The sequence below is a fragment of the Halichoerus grypus genome, chromosome 2, assembly GCF_964656455.1.
Source record: "Halichoerus grypus chromosome 2, mHalGry1.hap1.1, whole genome shotgun sequence".
Classification (NCBI taxonomy): domain Eukaryota; kingdom Metazoa; phylum Chordata; class Mammalia; order Carnivora; family Phocidae; genus Halichoerus; species Halichoerus grypus.
In genome coordinates this window covers 184,289,573-184,308,158 of record NC_135713.1, presented here as the reverse complement: position 1 = coordinate 184,308,158, position 18,586 = coordinate 184,289,573, and the positions used below count along the sequence as shown (strand labels likewise).

The 18,586-nt window shown below is 62.6% G+C and overlaps 1 protein-coding gene across 1 annotated transcript; it reads right to left on the bottom strand.

Moving 5' to 3' along the window:
• Window positions 1–1,986: 1,986 nt before the first annotated feature.
• On the bottom strand, window positions 1,987–18,079 carry PPP1R9B (protein phosphatase 1 regulatory subunit 9B). Its single transcript, XM_036094712.2, has 10 exons — window positions 16,261–18,079; window positions 12,221–12,353; window positions 10,882–11,002; window positions 8,957–9,061; window positions 7,771–7,906; window positions 7,029–7,181; window positions 6,882–6,935; window positions 4,230–4,459; window positions 3,791–3,887; window positions 1,987–3,590 (listed from the first exon to the last, which is right to left on the bottom strand). The coding sequence occupies exons 1-10, from the start codon at window positions 17,632–17,634 to the stop codon at window positions 3,537–3,539; spliced, it is 2,457 nt and encodes an 818-aa protein (XP_035950605.2). The 5' UTR covers window positions 17,635–18,079; the 3' UTR covers window positions 1,987–3,536.
• Between the last annotated feature and the right edge of the window lie 507 nt (window positions 18,080–18,586).

Genomic DNA, 18,586 nt, shown 5'->3' with positions numbered 1-18,586 from the left:
TTGAGGGCTGAAGGTATCCTAAGAAATCTGTGGGAGTTTGGGGGTCTCTGCGTGTCTTCAGAATCTGCTGGCAGCCATGTGCTGGCCAGATTATGGTGATCTGGGGAGGTGGTGGGGACTCTGGGTGACATCCTACAGGGCTAAGTCTGGGGTCTTGAAAGAGGACATGGTTTTCATGCATCTGGTGAGACCTGATGGGGAGGGTTGGTTATATAGGCCCTGTAGGGAATAGGGAGATCATGGGTATGTAACATCAGGGCTGGGGGGCAGGGACAGGTTCTGTGGGAGGGTGTCTTCTAGGCTATAGGACCTGGGAGGACCCCCTGTTCTTAGTGATGCCTGATCTCCGGGAGTTGAGAAAATGCCCTTCATTTGGTTTCCCTCTCCTATGGCAAGTGCTGGGGTTCTGGTAAACCTGCTCAAGCTCCTAAGAACGGAGCCCTTGACAGGGCAGGGCTGAGGTGACAAGCCTCACATGGGCCTACCCCTGGCCACTTGACATAGCCCCAAACGTGGACATAGCTCATGGTCATGTCACATCTTAGGCCTGAGAAATTCAAAGGAAAGCCACACATAACACCCCCACCCCCCCCGCCGTACAACATACTCAGGCTTAGACACTGGGAACCACCTGGCGGACCTTTTGGAATATACGATGTGCAGGCCCCTCACATAATACACAGGACAGATGGGGAGGGGGGTGCAGCAGGACCTCACCCTAGAAACAGCTCCAGTCAAACCACCCAGGTTGGTCGGGCCACTTCACTTGTTGGAATTTCTTGGCTAGGTTTCCCAAGCAGGGCCTCAGTGACTTCTGTCTCTGGAGCCATGACCTGCGGCCTTGTGGTTTGGTGGTCTCTGATCTTGGGATTCAGCCACTTGGATCTTTCTTCCCAGAAGCGTCCCAAGGTTGATCCACCCAGGGAAGATGCCTTGAGAAGCATGGTCACTATCCCCAGGTTTCCAGGTGCCCCACAAGTGGACGGCAGGCTGGATGGGTGCTCTATGGCCCTGCGGTGTAGAACTAAGATTTTTGAGAGGAAGGGGTGGGAAGCCTGAATTTGGCTTGACATGAGACTTGTGTGACAAAACCATCCTCAAGGGAGTGGCTGTCTCAGGTGCTGACTGCCACCTGGAGTTCTGGTAGAGGCCAGTCATCTCAGGTGCTGTCAGCGACCCATCAGAGTGACCACAAAGAGCCTGATGTTGGGACTTCATTCCTTCGGGCAAAGGGGAATGTGACAATCCCCTTGGGGGCCAGGCCACTCTCCTGCACGAGTGCCTTGTGCTTCTGTTCTCTCACACATGCACACACCAGCACCCAGTGCAAGGCAAGGCTGGTGTCGGGGACTGCCTGAGCCTTGGTCCTACTGCCCCCTGCTCTCTCCGCTCTCTGGGACTTCACCAAATCTTGTCTTTAGAACCCTGGCATCTGGACTGCCAGACCCATTCTATCAGAGCTGGTGAGTTAGCACCCAACCATCCTGGCACAGAGCAAGGGGCTAGGGCTATTAAAATTTTCTAGGACGGATTCTCTAGGACCCCAGGCACAAAGCTGCTCCGACGTGTCACCTCCCACCCCCAGGAGACCTTTGATCCTTCAGGTACCTCAGGTAGGGTGCCTTGTGAGAGTACAGGCTGAGTATCCCCATGAGGTTAGACTTCTCAGGGAAGGGACCTGCGGTTCGCCTTATCCTCACTTATCTAACCCATCCTCTGAACTCTGTCAGAGGCCTCCTAAAAAGGAAATGCGATGGGGCTAAGGAACTCTCTAGAAACCCGAGCCCTGCCCAAGAGGAATGGATAAAAAAGCATGGGTGCTGATGGGGGAAATGGTGGCAAAGAGGGAGTTTGCTGGAAGCTGGAATATAGGATCCCCATGAGAAGGATCCTCACAGTGAAGGCAGCACCGGTAGGAGGGGACCTCGGGGCACCGGCCGACAACCCTGTCCCTCCCCCACGAATCAAGAAACCAGGCAGCGAGGCTCTGGGGGCTGCTTTTATGGGGACGACCTGACAGAGGGCATGGTCCGTACAAAACCGGGAACAATACATACATATATATATTATATACAGAGACGCAGTCCTGCGGGGGGGCGGGGCAGGGGCGGTGCCGGCCCGAGAAACCGGAAGCGCCCCGCGGCCCCGCCCACCTGGCCCCGCCCCCTCCATCTGCGGCGGCGAAGGAGGCGAAGCGCGTGGGCCCGGGCACTGAGACAGCCAGCTTTTTCAGGGGGTAGGGGCACGTCTGGGGGCGGGGGGGGCGGGGCAAGAAATACTGATCGATGGCGTGGTCTATTTACAGGGGACGAGAAGCCCAAACGATGTGATGGGGGCTGTCTGTTTTTAAAAAATGAACAAAAATCCAGTCTGGGGCAGGGACAGGAGGAAGAGGCAAAATGAGAGATGGATCCTGAAAGGGGAGGGGACCTGGGGGGGGCGGGCCTCACCTCCCTTGGTCCAAGCCCCAATTTGGGGTTAAAGTGGGGAAACGGAGCGGATTTCACTTAGAAAGCAGGCTGCCAGCAGGGCAGCCCTGGTCTCCAAAAAGATGAGTAGTAGTAAAATTTTGCCCTCCAGTCAAAACCTTGGAAAATTGTGGGTGTGGGCGGAGTGAGGCTGAATTTGCCATGTTAGTACAAGGCTTCCAGGTGTGGCCCTGGCCAGGGCAGGGCCTGGCTCTCCAGTGGGAAATGTTCCCCTTGCCTAAGACCAGGGGCTCTGTAGCCAGGCCCCCTAAGCTGACCTCTCTTCCCTGGCATTCCCAGGCTTGGCCAGGAAACCTGGAGCCCAGAGAGGCCACAGAACAGTTCCAGGAGGAGGTTATGGCTATTTGGCACCTGGGGGTGGGGAGGCACAAGGAAAAATTGAGGGCTGCTGCCCCAGGAAAGGGGGAGCTGGGGACCAGGTGTCCTGGACTCTCCCCTTTTCCTGAAGGATGCATGAGAAATCAGTGCAGGGCCAGGCCCAGCCTCCAGGCTCAGGGGTAGACTCTGTCCCTCCTGGGTGGGGGGACCAGGATGGGAGGAGGTGTGGAGGCAGCCCCTCCCAGCAGGAGGGTCAGAATGCAACAGAGACAGCACAATGATGGGGGACAGGGAAAGGGCCAAGAAGGTAGAATCTCAAGTCAAGAGGCCCAGGGGTCGCCTAGGAGCCCCGTGGGCAGGGAGCAGCCTCCAGGTGGTGAGATGCTGGGAGAGCCCCCAGCCCCATTCCAGTCCAGAGACAAAGGCTGGAGGTTGTAAAGTCTGGCAGTATGGTCCTCAGGTCCTTGTGTCCATCCACCACCCAGGCCAACCATCGGCATCCCTTGGCCTCTGTGCCTCAGCCCCATAGGGCAAGAAGGAGGCCGTCCTTCCAGCCACCTCTGTCTGCCCAGGCCCTCTGGTCCCTGAAGCTGGGGGAGGCGGGGCGGAGGGTGGGGAAGTCGGGGCACCTGTCCCCAGGCTGGTAGGGGGCGGGGTGAATTATTGAGGACAGGGGAGGGAGGACAATGGGAGGGGATTAATTATTGTCCGGTCAAGGAATGATTCCTGTTAAGTAGAATTGGAATTCCTCAGTGTTTGCAGGTTTCCTTCCAGTTCTGAGATCTGGCAAACAAAAGGGAGAGGGGGTCAGGCCTGGATACCAGGCGTGGGCCCTGCCCCTTCTGACCCCCTAATAGGGACATGACCCTGAGCCAGCAGTATGACTCCCTCTCTCCCTCCAGGATCCACAGAGGAGGTACTGAAGGGGAGCTTATCTGCTGCCCCCTCTATAGGCACCGGCCCCCAGGGCACCTCGGGCCTACCTTGTCCAGGAGCTTATCCATCTCCTCCTTCCTAGCCAGCTCTGACTCTTCCAGAACCCGGCGCTGTGCGGTCTCCTTTTTCAGGAACTCGATCTCCCTAGGGATCAGCAGGGGACAGACCGTGGGTAAGGGTGTGTAGTCTGACTTCCATCCAAGGAGTCTCAGGATCCTCAGCCCTGTCCTTAGGCCCACCTGGGCAGCTCTGTCCCTCTCCCTTAAGTCAGGAGGCCCCAGCTCTTCCCAAAACCTCTGGGGCCTGACTGCTGGCTCCAGTGCCCAGTCATTCTGAGCCCAGGTACCCCCACCATGGGGCCCTCCACCTTCTGTGCTCCTTGCCTCCCTACTCAGCTTGGGGAGGGGGAGGGGAAGAGCTGCCGCTAACAGCCTCTCAGCCCTCCCCGGGCCAGGAAGCCCCACTCCCAGCCCCCTGACCACGTACTTCTGCTGGTAGTCCTTGATGAGGCGTTTGGCCTTGCTGTACTTGCGCTCCAGGGCCTGGTACTGGGCCTGGGTCTCCCGCAGGTGCTCGTCCACAGCCTGGCACAAGCTCTGGGCCTCGCCCCAGTAGCCCTCCAGTTTCTCCATGCGCTCCTTGTTCTCCTCCACGCTCTGCTCCAGCTGGGCCTTCTCCACCCGCCACCGCCCCTTCTCCTGCTCTAGGCTCTGCAGCTGAGGGAGGAAGGAGCAGCCATGGACTGGTGGGGGCCACAGGGAGCCGAGGAGCGCCCCAATCCTGGCACCAGGGCCAGCCTCTGGATGACTCCTGCAGATTCGGAGCCCACTGCCCCCCCCCCCCCCCAGCTGCTAACTCCTGTTGGCTGAGCCTGAGAACTGAAAGCTGGAGAGGGAAAAGGTGGGGGCTCAGCCACGGAGCCTCCAGCCAGGGCCCCCACACCGTACCACGCTCCTAGCAGGCAAGAGGCCCAGGTTAGTCAGTGACTCACTCTGTGACCTGGGGCGAGGCAAATTCCGCCTTAAGCCTCAGTCCTCCCATCTGTGAAACGAGACTGATCCCTGCCTTGCCAAGCTCACGGGGCTCCAGTAAGATGGTAGATGTGAAAGAGCAGGCCAGGGGAGCGTCACCATCGCCCTCTGTCCCCTCTGCAGCTCTGGTCCTGCAGCCCAGTCCCTGTATCTGTGGCGTCAGCAATCCTGGCTCCTCGCCCGCCTTGTCTCCCCGCTCCTCACAGGCACCGGGCCCCAGACCTGACCCCACCCGCACAAACCTATTCCTCCTTTCCAGGATCTCGCTGCCGCACCAGCGCTCAGCCTCAAGCCCCTGCCTGCCCCTCCAACCTCGGTGGCTGCAGATGCCACTTGCTGTCTGTGCCCCAGCCACAAGGGCCTTCCTGCAGACCCTCAGACTTGCCCCGTTCCCTCTGCTTAGAGCGTCCCCACCTCCTCCCCCGTTGGCACATTATTTCCCACAAGCTCACCCCCCCCCCCCCCCCGCTCTCTGCTCAGTGTATCGCGTCCCCAGAGAAGTCTCCTGGGATTCCCTCCAGCAGCAGCCGCTCCCGCACCCCCCTGCTCCAGGAGCTCAGCGAGCCCGCACTCTCCTGCAGAGCCCCGTGTCCGCTGATGACGGGACAGACACCAGCGTGCACACTAAGCCGCGCGAGGGCAGGGAGCAAATCCGCCTCTGCGCACTGCAGGGACTGGAACCGTGCGGGGCGCTTGGAAGGCACTCTACCGGCGTCTACAAATTGAAAGCCTGAACAGACCTTTGACTTGTGCCCCCCCCCCGCCCCCCCGGCCCCCGGCCCCTTCCTGCTCTGCATCCACCCGGGAGCGTGGCCTGTCATCTCGACCTCAGAAATGAGCTCCAACCCGCCCTTCCTCTCCTACCCTCTGCCTGCACTCAGGGCAACCCGGGCCACCATCTCCCCCCCTCCCAGGACACCACCAGCACGGCTGCTTTGCCAGCCTCCGAGTCCTACCCACCCGCATGTCCTTCCACCGCGTAGGCAGTGACCTTTTCCCCCTTCTAGTCCCCCTGTGGCCGCGGGACCAAGGCCAGAGTCCTTCGTGGGGAGTCGGGACCCTGCCAGCCGCAGCCGCCACCCCCACCCCCGCAGGCCCGCTCAGCCTCCCACCCCCGTGCCCACGGAAATGGACCCACAGTCAGCGGGCCTCCTCCAGGCTCGACCCTCTCGCCCCCGGGGGGCGCCCTTCCTCGGCCTCAGTCACTAAACCCTGCCTGCCCCCCAAGGCTCAGCTGTGACCTCCTCTCTCTCCATGTGAGGTGGGTGTCCCGTGGCCGCGCGGCCCCCACGAGCCGCCTCTCCCCGCCACACCGGAAGCCCCGTGGCAGTTGGGACACCGACTGTCCAGGCCCAGCAGGGGCCCGGTGCAGACCCGTAAGGTGAACGGGCCTCGAGGGGTGTCGGTGGAGAGTATGTGTGCGTCTGTGTATGTCGCAAGTGTCACCGTCGGGGAGCGCGAGAATGCACATGTCCTGTGACACTTCCGGGGAGAGAGCTGTGCCTGTGTGTCTCCCGGCAGACGAACGTAGCGGGAGGCTACATAGCCGGCTGCTGCCCTGGGTATCGTGTCACGTGAAGCCTGGCCCACTGTCTCCGTGTCACCACGGAGCGGGTGACTCCAGACAGCCCGGTGAGGAGGCCTGGGTCCAGTGTCAGTGCGTATATCCCTGGGTAGCTTACAATGATTGCTGAGCCTGTTTGTAGAGGACAGGTGGGGGACAGGAGCAATGTGACGACATCTAGAGTGACCTGGTGTCACTCGGTCTAGTAGCTAATAGCTCGACTTTTTGTTCAGCACCTTTTACGAGCCAGGTGCTGTGCTAAGGATTTTATATGCCTTGTCTCATTTAATCCTCACGACGGAACGTACAGTGTGGGCACTATTATCATCCCATTCTACAGGGGAGGGGACTGAGGCACAGGGCAGCAAGTGGACGGTGGCACACAGGGGTCCCGAGCTCAAGCTTTTAACACTACGCTCCCCTGCCTCAGAGCAGCTTGTTCTGATTCTGCCTGCGGGTGACAAGTGTCAGTGTCTGCAGGTGAGAGGTGGGGGGGTCATCCCCCCAGCCCTCATTCCCCCCCTCCCCGTGCCACATTCTTACCTTCCTTTTCAGCTGCTGGATCTCTGCCTCAGTCACAGCATGCTTGATCTGGAGCTGTGGGGGCAGAGAGGCGGGTGCTCAGCTCTGGCTGGAGGCAGTCATGGCCTGCCTCTGCCCTCCGCCACCCCAGGGACCCCCTCTTCCCACCTCCTTGAACTTGTGCACCAGCTTCTCGGGCTCCATGTCCACAGGGGACAAGGCATCCTCGTTTTCCGCCAGCTCGAACACCTCGATGGCCATCTCGCCACCCGGGAACGTGGGGCTCAGCTCCTCATCCTCGTCGGTGGCATATTCTCCTGTCTGCGAAGGGAGCAGGGAGGCTGTGCACCCTGCCCACCTCAGCCCCCCTGAGCCCCGAAGAGCAGGGCTTAGACTGGCAACAGCCTGTCAGTGTCAGACCGGGAGCTACCCAGGGCTGTGGGTCACGCCTCAGGGGGCTGGGGCCACCCCGGTGGCATGGTCTAGGTCTTCCCCCAACAGCCTGGTAGTTCCCCCATGAGACTGGGACCCCTGAAGAAACCGCCTGTGCTTTTCCCCTCGCACTGCGGATCCCCTGAGGTCTGGAGCCACCTCCTTCCTCAGATTAGGTCCCCTGAGGGTAGAGGCCATGCCTTCCTCTCAGAGCAGGGACTCGGGAGGGAACTGCATTTTCCTTGTAGGAGCAGGAAGGCTCTCTGAAGACAGAGTGTGACTCCTCCATCAGACTAAGGGTTCTTTGAAGGAAGGGTCTGCATCTCCTCCCTCAGTCTGGGGACGCCCCCAGGATAGGGAAAGGTGCCCTGGCCTCCTTCACGAGGCCTGGGAAAGGCGCCGAGGCAGAGGATGGGTGTGATGCTCCATCCAGCCACCAGGGGGCGATGCTGCTGCCGGCCAGGCCGGGAGTCCCTACCTCCTCGTCATCCTCCCCGTACTGGGCGTATCTCTGCTCCATCATCTCTCGCTGCCATCGCTCCTGTTCTAGGGTCTGCTGAATTAGCTGGGCCACCTCGCTCTGCTCGCCTGGCCGCTCCCGGCCAATCATAAACCTGCAGGGGCACGAGCGTCATCCCCCTGCCTCTGTCTTCACCTGGGTGATACCATTATCCTCCCGGCTGGTGCTCCCCTCTCCACACTCCGACCCTCCCAAGGGAGGTGAAATGAGAGGGCTGAGTCCAGAGGCTGTGGAGTGTTAATAATGAATGGGGGGAGCTGGGGGCCCTTCTTGGGTTTCCTTCCCTGGACAGCCAGAAGGCCCACTAACCCTCGCAGCCAGTTTTGGGGGAGGGGTGATGTCAGCCAAACCCCCAGCTGGGCTGCAGGGGACAGGAGCTCAGGGGCTGCCAGGGCAGGGGGCTCTTCCTCCGCCACAGGGGAGAAAACGAGGCAGGGGAATGGTGAAGCTGACCCGTCCCAGCAGCCTGCTTCCCCACTGCCCTGCCATGGGCCTGTGGAGGGGTGTCTCCGGTGAGCTCCAAGCCCCCAGGCTTCAGGAAGGGGCGGGATGATGGTGAGTGGAGATTAGGATGGAGAGGAAATAGTGGAACTTCCAGGCACTAGCCCCTCCTCTCCGTGGCCACCCACATCCTGTTTCTCTCCACCACCCTTTCCTGGGGGCAGTGCCCCTTTTAGAGAGGGCAGGGAGTGGTCCCTGAATGTTATGCCAGAGAGGGACAGAAGGAGCCTCTAACCCAATTCCCTCTATTGACAGGGCCGGGGAGGGGAGTCCTCCCGGGATTACACAGCTGGTGAGGAGGGAAAGATGAAGTGCCTGGTGGGGGGACCCCAATTTAGATGGCATTCTCCATGCACGTTTTGGTTCTTCAGTGACTGAGTCACGGACAGGCAGGGGAAGGAGGCCAGGTTGGAGGCGCAGCAGGCCATGGGCCTTGGAGCCCGAGCGCCGGCGGCCGGCAGCGCGTGGGGCAGGCCTATGGGTACAGCCATTCCTTCCGTCAGGGAGGCCGTGGAGGCTCCTCTATAAGGTGAGCCACCCAGAGCCTTATCTGGGTGTGGGCAGGCGGGCAGAGAGGCGGGATGAGGGCCAGGCCTCCCGTCTATTCCCACTCCCCACCCAGCCGGGCCCTGCCGGCCCTTACCGCACGCGACCCTTGGTGTTCCGGAGCACGGAGGCCGCAAAGCTCTGGGTGACTCCAACCAGACTCGTGCCATCCACCTCCACCAGGAGATCATTCACTTGGATCCTGGGAGAGGCCACACTGGTTAGGGCACCGTCACAGGGGAACTGGAGCGGAGGTAGCGGTGGTCTCCCTCCATCAGAACCTGAGGCTCAGTCCCCACTGGGTCCTGGTACTTTGTCTACTTGCATGAAATGCATGGGGCCAGAGGGTCAGGGATCAGCTGGACCCACCACTGGGCAGTGAGACCTGGGCAAGCAAATCCGACACAGACAGGCCGGACCAAGCACACTTCGTGTGATAATCACACCCTCGTCCCCTCCTCCATCACACCCGACAGAGTAGTGTGACACCCACAGAGTTCGTGGCCACCACACACACCCAAAGCACAGGTGACACACGGTCCTCTTACGGGTCTGAAGATTTTCTCCCAAATGCCTGAGACCCCCATGGCATACTCTTGTGCTCGCTGCACCCCGAGACGGGCGCAGCCCCCACCATGTTCTGGGTGTGGCAGCAGAAGCCCTGGTTCCCCACCGCAGAAGGACAGAGATGGGGGTGGGCCAGCCTGGCCCGCCGAGGGGGATGGCAGGCCCCCTGGCCACCTCCTTCCTCCACTGCCACCCCCCTGCATGCTCCAGGCCTTCTGTCAGGGCTCCTCTGCGGAAGTGGAGGAAATGGCCTATTGTGAGCGGCTCACCCCCTGGTGCATGTGGGCACTCTCTCCCACGTGCACACACTCCCCACACTGCCAACAGCCAACAGGGGACCACAGGAACGGCTCTGGAAGTCCAAACTGGGGGGGGGAGGGTAAGTGAAAGAGCTCGGGTTGTCACCGGCCTTTTGTCCACCCCCCACGCCACCTGGGCCACAGCAGGCAGAAGCTCTAGCAACATGACCCTAAAGCCACCCAGCCCCTACAGGGACACCCACTCATCTCTGTCATATGGAGGGGGTCTGGGTTTGGAGGTGCCACCACAAGCCTCCCCTGATATCAACTGCCAACTTACAACAACGCTGGGGATGCCCCAAAGCCCTTCCCACGTCCCCCCTGTGATACATACACAGTGGAGTGGCCCACGGAGGGGTCGCTGGGTGCCCAGGGCTCCAGGAGGCCCTCCTGAACCTTCTGGCCCCTCCAGCCTCAGAGGCCAAACACAGGTACACACGCTCACACGTGCGCTCACACAAGGAGCAGTCTCCTCCCAGGTACACCACACGCCCGCATCCCCCTTGTTCTCTAGGCTCCAGCCATACCTGCGGGCTTTCAGTCCCCTTCCTGGAACCTTTTGCACATTCTACTCCCTCAGCCTAACTAAGTCCGGCTCATCCTCAGGCCTTAGCTCCAACATTACTTCCTCCAGGAAGCCTTCCCTGCTATCCAGAGAGAGCAAGTCCTGCTTTTTATGCCTTCATGCCACCCTGTGCTTTTCCCACATTTGCTGCGTGTCCACTTGGATGTCTGTCTGCCTCAGCACACCACGTGCTTCCCGAGGGCAAGGGAAGCCGTCACTGACTCCCCAGGGCCTGACTCCAGCCCTGCCACAGAGCCAGCGATATTTGCTAAGTGGAAAAAAAAAAAAAAAAAAGCTCAGATGTATCCACCAGGAACACAGACTCCACGGCTGTGCTCTCCCTCCCACAGCCCACACACGCCCAAAACCAGGACATACAATGCCTCCGTGCAGCCCCCTCCCCACCCCCCAAAGAATGTAAGCGCCATGAGGGCAGGGTTCCCAGTGGGTTTGTTGACTGCTGTACCCGCTGGACCAGCACCTGGCACAGTAAGGCTCCACGAACACCTGAACCCCACACAGACAGGGGCCCATCCTGGCTCGGTGGCCTGGCCTGCAGCTGACAGCTGATGGGGGAGGGGGAGGGGGTACCTGCCGTCCCGGTGGGCCGCACCACCCTCGGTCACCGTCTTCACGAAGATGCCCAGCTTCTCCAGGCCCATGTCCGCCCCGGCCCCCATGCCGATGATGCTGATGCCCAGGCCCTCGGAGTCTGTGGAGCAGAAAATCAGGACAGGCTGGTGTTGGGAGGTGGGGGTGAGGTGAGGCGTCCCAGCCAGGGCTTGCAGGGGACAGAGTGAGAGACACCCCACCCCCAACCTCACCCCAGGGCACGGCCCGACCTCAGGCAGCAGTCCCCATGCTTAGGGGAGGTCCACAACTGGGGAAGGGGCACTGTTCTGTCTACCCCCTCTTTGCCAAGCCAACTGGGAAGCTCCTGGGTCACCCCCTGCCCTTTGCCCCTCACAAGAACCGATGAGCAGCAGGGCATGCTGAGGGGGGTCCAGGCGTCTTGGGGGGGCCAGAGTCTACTGTACACACAGATAAGGGATCCAGAGGGATGGAAAGGCATGGGGGGGGTGGTCTTCTTTTCTACACAGACTCATCCATACTTAGAGTCTCCATGACCCAAGACCTCCTGCTCTTCTCTCCACAGCTGTCCCCTCCTGTCTCATGGGTCTCTGACATCCAAACTCTTATCTTCCCCCACAAACAGGCTCTTCCCGTCTGCTACTCCCTCATGGGGCCTGGGAGTCGCCTGGACTCCTCCCTCCCCCTCACCGTCTCAGCCAGAACCAAATAACCACCAGATCCTGCAGATTCTACCCCCCAAGGATCTCTCAAGTACATGCACTTCCCACATGGCCATCATCTTGTCCACACTGTGGTCTCTCTCCATCCACTTATGACCCTTCTCCCCCTAGCACAGCCTCACGTGGTCCTTCTAGAATACCTTTCCCACGCCTTGCCATGGTTTCCTATCCATCTTAGAGAACAGTGTCCTCCACATGGTCTATTAGGCCCTGCATACCCTTCTTGCCCTCGTGATCAAAATGTAGCCAAGCCTCTCCTCTCTTTCCCACATGCTCCCCTGAATTCCCATCTTCAGAGCTCAACGCCAGCATAACTTCCTTGGGGACCCCACTGACCTGAGTCCACGTGCTGTCCTAGCGGCCCCTCCCGTTCCCTGCCCTGCACCTATTGCAGCATGTAAGTGAGCTGGGACGGCTCCTTCAGCGCGTGGCCCTGGGGACCTGGCACCCGAAGGAGCACAGGGTACGGCAGGCCCAGGGGAGGGGGGGCGGGGGCTGCTGCAGTCGCTTGGCTGGGGGCACTGACGGGGGACCAGGGCAGAGCTGGCGCCAGAGAGGCGACCACCACCACCGCCCCCGCCGCCCCTGCGGCCTGGCCCCGGCCCCCGGCTTCTCACCCTTCTCCAGCTCCACAGGGAACAGCTCTAGCCTCTCCACACGCTTCTCCAGCTCATACTCAGCCGAGGCGGCCATGGGGTCCACGTCCTCATTGCGCCGGTCGTAGTCCTCGTTGGAGTAGGTACTGAACACCTGCGGGGGGGCCGCTCATCAGAGGCAGGGGCAGGGCTGATGCCCGGTGCCCGCCGGCGTTCCTCTCCTGCTCCGGGCCTCCCCCAGCCCCAGCATGACCCCAGCTCTGGCGGCAGGCCCTTCTGCTGCTCGAGCCCGCAGGGCCCCGGAGAAAGGGACACAGTTGCCCCATCCACACCATTATTCTCCCCCACAGCCCCAACTGGCGTGCGCATGGCTGCTGTAGAAAGAAAGGAAGGGCAATCCTCGAGAAACCAGCCAACTCAGGAAGCCAGACCTCCAGGTCAGAGACAGACCAACAACAGACTGGGGCAGAAAGAAACACAGGGAGCCAGAGAGCCAGACAGACGGCGGGAGAGTGGAAAGAACAGGCTGAGCAGGAGTAGAGGGGCAGAGGAGGAGGGGAGTAAGAATGGAGAAGATCCTGGAGGATGCCAGATGGGGAGAGAGGGGGGAGCGGGTGTGAGACGCAGGGACAGGGGAGGGAGGAGGAGAGAGAGAGGAACAGAAGAAGACGGGGGCACCCAGGACCCAGCTGACCTGAACCTGAAGTTGAAGCCAGGGTGGGGGAGGGAAGCAGAAAAGATCACCTCCACCCTCCCATGGAGAAAGGGCAGCCCTCCACTTGAGGTGTCCCTCAGGTGGCAGGAGGTGGATGGGGGAGAATGAATCCCACGTGGCCTTGCCTGCATGACCAGGCCTCAGTTTCCCTCCCGAGAAGCAGCTCTGAGGTGTGCCCCTTATCCCCAGTGCACTAGAAGGCCCAGGCCAGAGGCCCAGGACCCTGGTGAAAGCAAGGAGCTCAGGGAGGTGGCAGCCTCTCTGACTTTGTCCCCAGTGAACCCAGTCTGCATGGGGGCCCTAAGGCCAGCCCTACCTTGTTGTCCCCTCTACCCCTCTGCTGTCCCCTTCCTGTGTCTCTCAGTGAGAAGGGGAATTCCAAACCTCCTCCAGAGAACAGAGAGGCTAGGGCAGGGGCTCTGTGGGAGTGCCTAATTCTGGGTCCAGGCGGGGGTACCCCCAGTGGGAGGTTAATGAGCACCATTTGGGGTACCATGATGCGTTCATGCTTCATGGCCTGCAGCGACAGGTTGGCACCACTTGGAGCCAAGCGGGGGCGAGAAAGGGTGGGAGCAGCTCTATCAGACGGTTGGGCCTGAGGCCTGAGCAGCTGGAATGGAGCTCCGTGTCCCCCGAGGCCCCTGCCAGGGCCCCCTCTCCTCCAGGGGCAGGCCCATGGGCACCCTGGCAGGCAGCAGACTTGTGTCCCAGCCTTTGTCTGGGCTCACTCAGTGTCATCCTCCACTCCCCCCCACCAGAGCCTCGCTCCCACGGTGGGGTTTCACAGGATTAGAAGTGCAGCTGGGAGGGGCCTATGTGGTCACTTCACTCACTGCCCTCGATTTCACTACATCAGAGAAACCAAGCTCGGGCCCTTAGAGCTCGTCGTCAGTCGGGCAGTGGTCGGACTGCCCTCCTGACATCTGGCCATTGGCCTCCGAGCCCCTGGAGGGATGCGCCATCCAGTTTGCACACAGCATAAGGTGCCAGGTCTGCTGCCAAGGTCACCTGGGTCAGCCAGTGGCAGGGCAGGATGAGACTGCACCCAGCTGGGCCTTGGTGGGTGGGTCACCTGTGACTCTGTCCCCCCCTTGCACTCATGCCCTGGGCTTGGCAAATCGGCTTTGGCCCACTTTTGCATCTGAGTCCCCTGCCCCTCACCTTCTGCTCCAAGGGACAGCGTCCCTTCATCCCTCAGTCTTTGTGGTGCCCTCCCCGATGCGTGTGTGTGAGGCAGTGAACACACTGTGACCTCCAAAACACCCTCCCAGCCTGCCCCGGGCTTTGCCCTCCCCGCTCTTCTCAGCTGATCAAATCCTGCCCCCTGCAGGAAACCCAGGCCTCGGGCTCAGAGGCCCCAGACCGCCCCTCACATTGCCCACCATGACGTGCCCAGCCGATCAGTGGCTTGGGCCCTGTCCCCTGCCCCAAGTGACAACATGGAATTGGGCTCTCTGTCCTCAGCAGAAGCCTCCACAAAGGCAACAACTGGGTCATTCGCAGGGCACCAGACCCGGGAATCAGTGTCAATGCAGGGTGGGGGCAGGGAGGGGGAAAAACTGGAACCCACTGTCCAGGGTGGGGAGGAGGAAATCCCCAGCGAGGTCAAAAGTCAGACACGCCAAGGCGGCACCACGGACCACTGGCTCCCGCACTCGTGTGAGCAAGAGTCACCAGGGACCAGGGAGCACTGCTCCAAATCATGCGCTATTTTTTACCCAAAAATCAGGGTAAGGTGTCAAATATAGACAGTCAGAGGCCCAGGACTGAAAGACCAACAAACTCCATCTCTGGATCAGGCCGCTCAGAGAACTGGTGATTTGGAGGGGGGGGAGGGGGGGGTCCTGCCTCTTCAGGTCCCAAGAAACTCCCTCATCCTCCATTCCGTCCAGGATCCCGTCCAGGATCCCGTAGCCCTCAGGACAGGGAGGGAGGAGGAAGGACTTATAAGGTCGCAGCCCCAGAAGGGGGAGGGCTGGCCTGGCGGAGTAGCATCTTTCAGGCCTTGGCTGGGGTGGGGGCGGGGGAGAGGGGCAGCCGCTGATACTCCAGGAGGGCCGGGAGGAATCGTGGGCGGCCTCAGTGTCCAGGAGCAGTTACGGAAACTTTGAGCAGACAGACGAGGGCTTGGCTGGGGAGAGGTAAAGGCAGGGTCCAGGCCTAGGAGAGTCTGGGGCCTGGACACCCTCCTGCAGCGGACCCGGTGCTGGGCACAGCTGAGCCTGGGGCACTGAGAAAGGGCCATCTAGGCTGGATGCGCCAGCCAAGATTGGAGGGTGGCAGGAAGCAGGGGTGACCTAGGGCTCCTAATTCTCCCCGGGAATGTCCCCACCACCCACACTGGCACTGTTCTGAGGATCTCAGGGCGTTGGCACAAGCCACGGACCAGTCGCCAAGAGTGGTGGTGCGGATGGCGGAAGAGACCCCCAAGGCGGCAGCTCCCATCCGTCTTTCAGGGCACCCAGAGAATGTGGCAAGAGCGCTTGGAGCTTGCCAAGGCCATGGGAGTGTGCCCTACTGAGCAGCCAAGAGCAAAGGCATGTGGTAGCTGCCGAGCATCCTGGGGGCTTTCCCGGCCCCACCCCTCTGTTCTGTGCCCTGCCCAAGGCCCAGCCCCCTCATGGGCCAGGCCAGGCGCCCGCTGCCTGCGGAACCCAACACCTCCACCTCCCCAGCTGGCCCAGCACAGACCCCAGGGAACAGGGCCCCAGCACCAGGCCTCTCCCCCACCGCCAGTCACATGGCCCCAGCTCCGCTCACCCTCAAAGACCTGCTTCCCTCTTTCACTTCTGCAAACTTGGGGTGGGGGCTACAGACAGGATGGAGGAGGGTTGCGGTCCCCTACACCTTCGTTTTAGGAAGTTCTTGGCTCCTCCCTCCTCTATAGGGGGAACGCAGGGGGTGTTTCTAAGCTCCCCCACTCCCGCCCCCCCCCCCGGAGTGGAGTAAGGACCAACGTGGGGAGGGTCTCCTGAGGACACACACACAGACACACACCTTCCCACCACCCAAGCCCCAGCCTCAAGCAGCCTCTGGAGGAAGAGAGCCTGGGAGAGAGGAAGGGGAAGCAGGTGTCCGGGATGCGGGTGCGGCGGAGCCAGGGCGAGGCAGCAGGCAGAGGAACCTGAGGGCAGGTCGGGGCAGGCCGCCCTCGTCTCGGGCCTGAAAATCGTCCCCCTCTGACAAACAGCTGGAACTCCCCCACGCCCCCCTCAGGGTGGTAACTTCTGGGAAGGGGGCTGGGTGGCAGGGGCTGACTCAGCCTGCCAAACCCGGCTGGCAAGGCGGGGGCGACGGCGTGCACGTGGCAGGGGCGGCGCGGGGGCGGGGAGGGGGGCTCACTTACTTGGATGGGCGCCGTGCTGAAATGGATCTTCCGGCTCGGGGCCGGGTCCTCTTCCTCCGAGAGCCCCGGGATCTCCACGCACCCCGACTCGGGCTCGTAGGGGGGCTCCCCATCCTCCTCGTCTTCTTCGTCGTCCTCCTCCAGGGCACTTCCCCCAGAGTCCTCCCCCAGCCCACTGTAGGCGCTCACGTCCACCAAGTCTGCCTCCGAAAAGTCCTCCTTCTTGGACTCATCCGCCTCCTCCGGGGCCACGTCCGGGGCCCGGCCATTGCCTACCCCTCTTTCAGGCGCCGCCACGGTCGCCGTGGCCTCCTCGGGGGCCGCCTGGGCCTTCTGCTCCTCCGGCGCGGGGCTGGCAGTGGTTGCCAAGGTGCTGCCATTCTCCAGGGCCGCGTGGACCGTCACCTCCGCCTGAATCACCTCCCCGGGCGCCGCCTCGGCCTCAGACTCCCCGCTCTCCTCCACCTCCACCGGCTTGATCTTGCGCACCTCCCGGGGCTTGGGGGGCGGCCGGGCAGGGGCCACTCGGTGCTGCGGAGGCTGCTGCCCTCCAGGGCCGCGTTCCTTCTCGGCCGGCGCATCCCCCGACGGGGCGGGCGGCGGCGGCGGCGGCTGGAACACCCGGGACCGCTTACTGACCAGCTTCGAGTTGACCTGGGGAGCCCCGGCGGCCGCGGCCCTGGGGAGCCCCGGCCCACGGTGGAGGCCGGTCCTCGAGTCGGCCTTCTCGAAGACGGCGCTGAGCTGGCTGACCGTCGGCGACACGGCGTCGGCGTCCAGCTTGTCCAGCGCCTCGGTGCTGCCGTTGAAGCGCACCACGACGTCCAGCTTCCGGTCCTGCAGGCCGGCGCGCTCCTGCCTCAGCAGCCGCCGCGCCACGGCCTCCTTGTCGCCGCCCGCGGCCGCCGGGACGCTCCGTTCGAACAGCTTCCGCGTCTCCTGCAGCCGGGACGGCGGGTGCGGCGGCGGCGCGGGCTGCGCCGAGGGCGCGGGCTTGGAGTCGAAGCGGCTCACGCGCTCCGACACGCTGGTGCCCAGCTTGAGCAGGGCGCTGTGGTCCACGTTCTCGTTCAGGCTGCTGGCCCGCGGCAGCGACAGGCGCACGCCGCGCTCGGGCGCCCGCGGGGCCTCGGTGGGGCCCGCGCCGCCGCCCGCCTCGCCCGGCGGCCCCGCCGTCGTGCCCATCTGCAGGAACATACTTTTGATGCGGTGGACGTTGGAGCCATATTTCTTGTGGTGGGCCGCCTTGGGCGCCTCGTCGGGCCCGGGCGCGTCGGGCGGCTTCAGCGCCTGGATGCCCGCCTCGTAGGCGCTGCGGTGCGGGGAGGCGCTCCGGAGGGGACCCCCGGGCCCCCGCGGCTCCGTCTTCATCATGGTGGGGGGAGACGGGGGCGCATCCCCTCGCTTCCCGCTCCCCCCCTCCAACAGGCGGCTGGCCAAGTCGGGACCACCGCCCCCTCCCCCCGAGAAAAGAAACCCCGGAAGGCCTTTTTTAGGCTCCCCCCAAACCAAGCTGCCAAAAACAGTTAACCCCGCTTAAAAAAAAGGGGGGGGAATCTCCGAGCGCCCTGTGTGGGTCGCCTCCCCCAATCCAGCTGCCACAGACAGCCAGCCCCTCTTTCAGAGCCCGAGCGGCCTGCTACGGTCGCCCCCACCCAAATTAGAAAAGCGGCGGCGGCCGGGGCCGGTGGGACCGCGCGCCCTGCCCGCGAAGCAGCGGCGGAGGCGCCGGCTCACATCGTCCGAGGCGGTGTCAGCAGGGCTGGCAGCCCGGGCGTCCCCCACCCCGGCCGGGGGCCTCGGCTCTCGGGGGGCCCGGCACCCCGGCGCCCATGGCTGCTCCGCCGGCCCGGGCCGCTCCACCGCCGCGCCACCCTCCCTCCCTCCCTCCCCCCCGCGCCCCGAGCCTCGGTCTTTCTCTGGCTCTGCCCGAGCGGCGGCTGCCCGAGACCGAGCGGCTGCCCTTCTCGCCGCCGCCGCTGGGGGACTGGCACCTCTGGGTCCTAAAGGGATCGGATTTCCGGGGCCGGAGTCTGTGAGCCCTCCCCTTCCCCTCCTCCCGAATGTATCCCCTCCCCTGCCCGTCCCTCCCGACTGCCTGACGCTGACCCCTCCGGTCCTGGCCTGTCGTCTTCAGCCCTTCCATCCCAACCTCTGACTGCGGCTTATCACAACCCACAAAAGCACAGCCCCACCAAATACTGGGGGAGGCAATCCAGCCCCAGTGGTCTCAGTGTGGGCCCCTCTCCTCCCCAAATGGGAAGGGAGATTAGTGGGGCGGGGCAAAGGATCGTTGCCTTCAAGGCCCTTGGAGTTCCCTATTGTG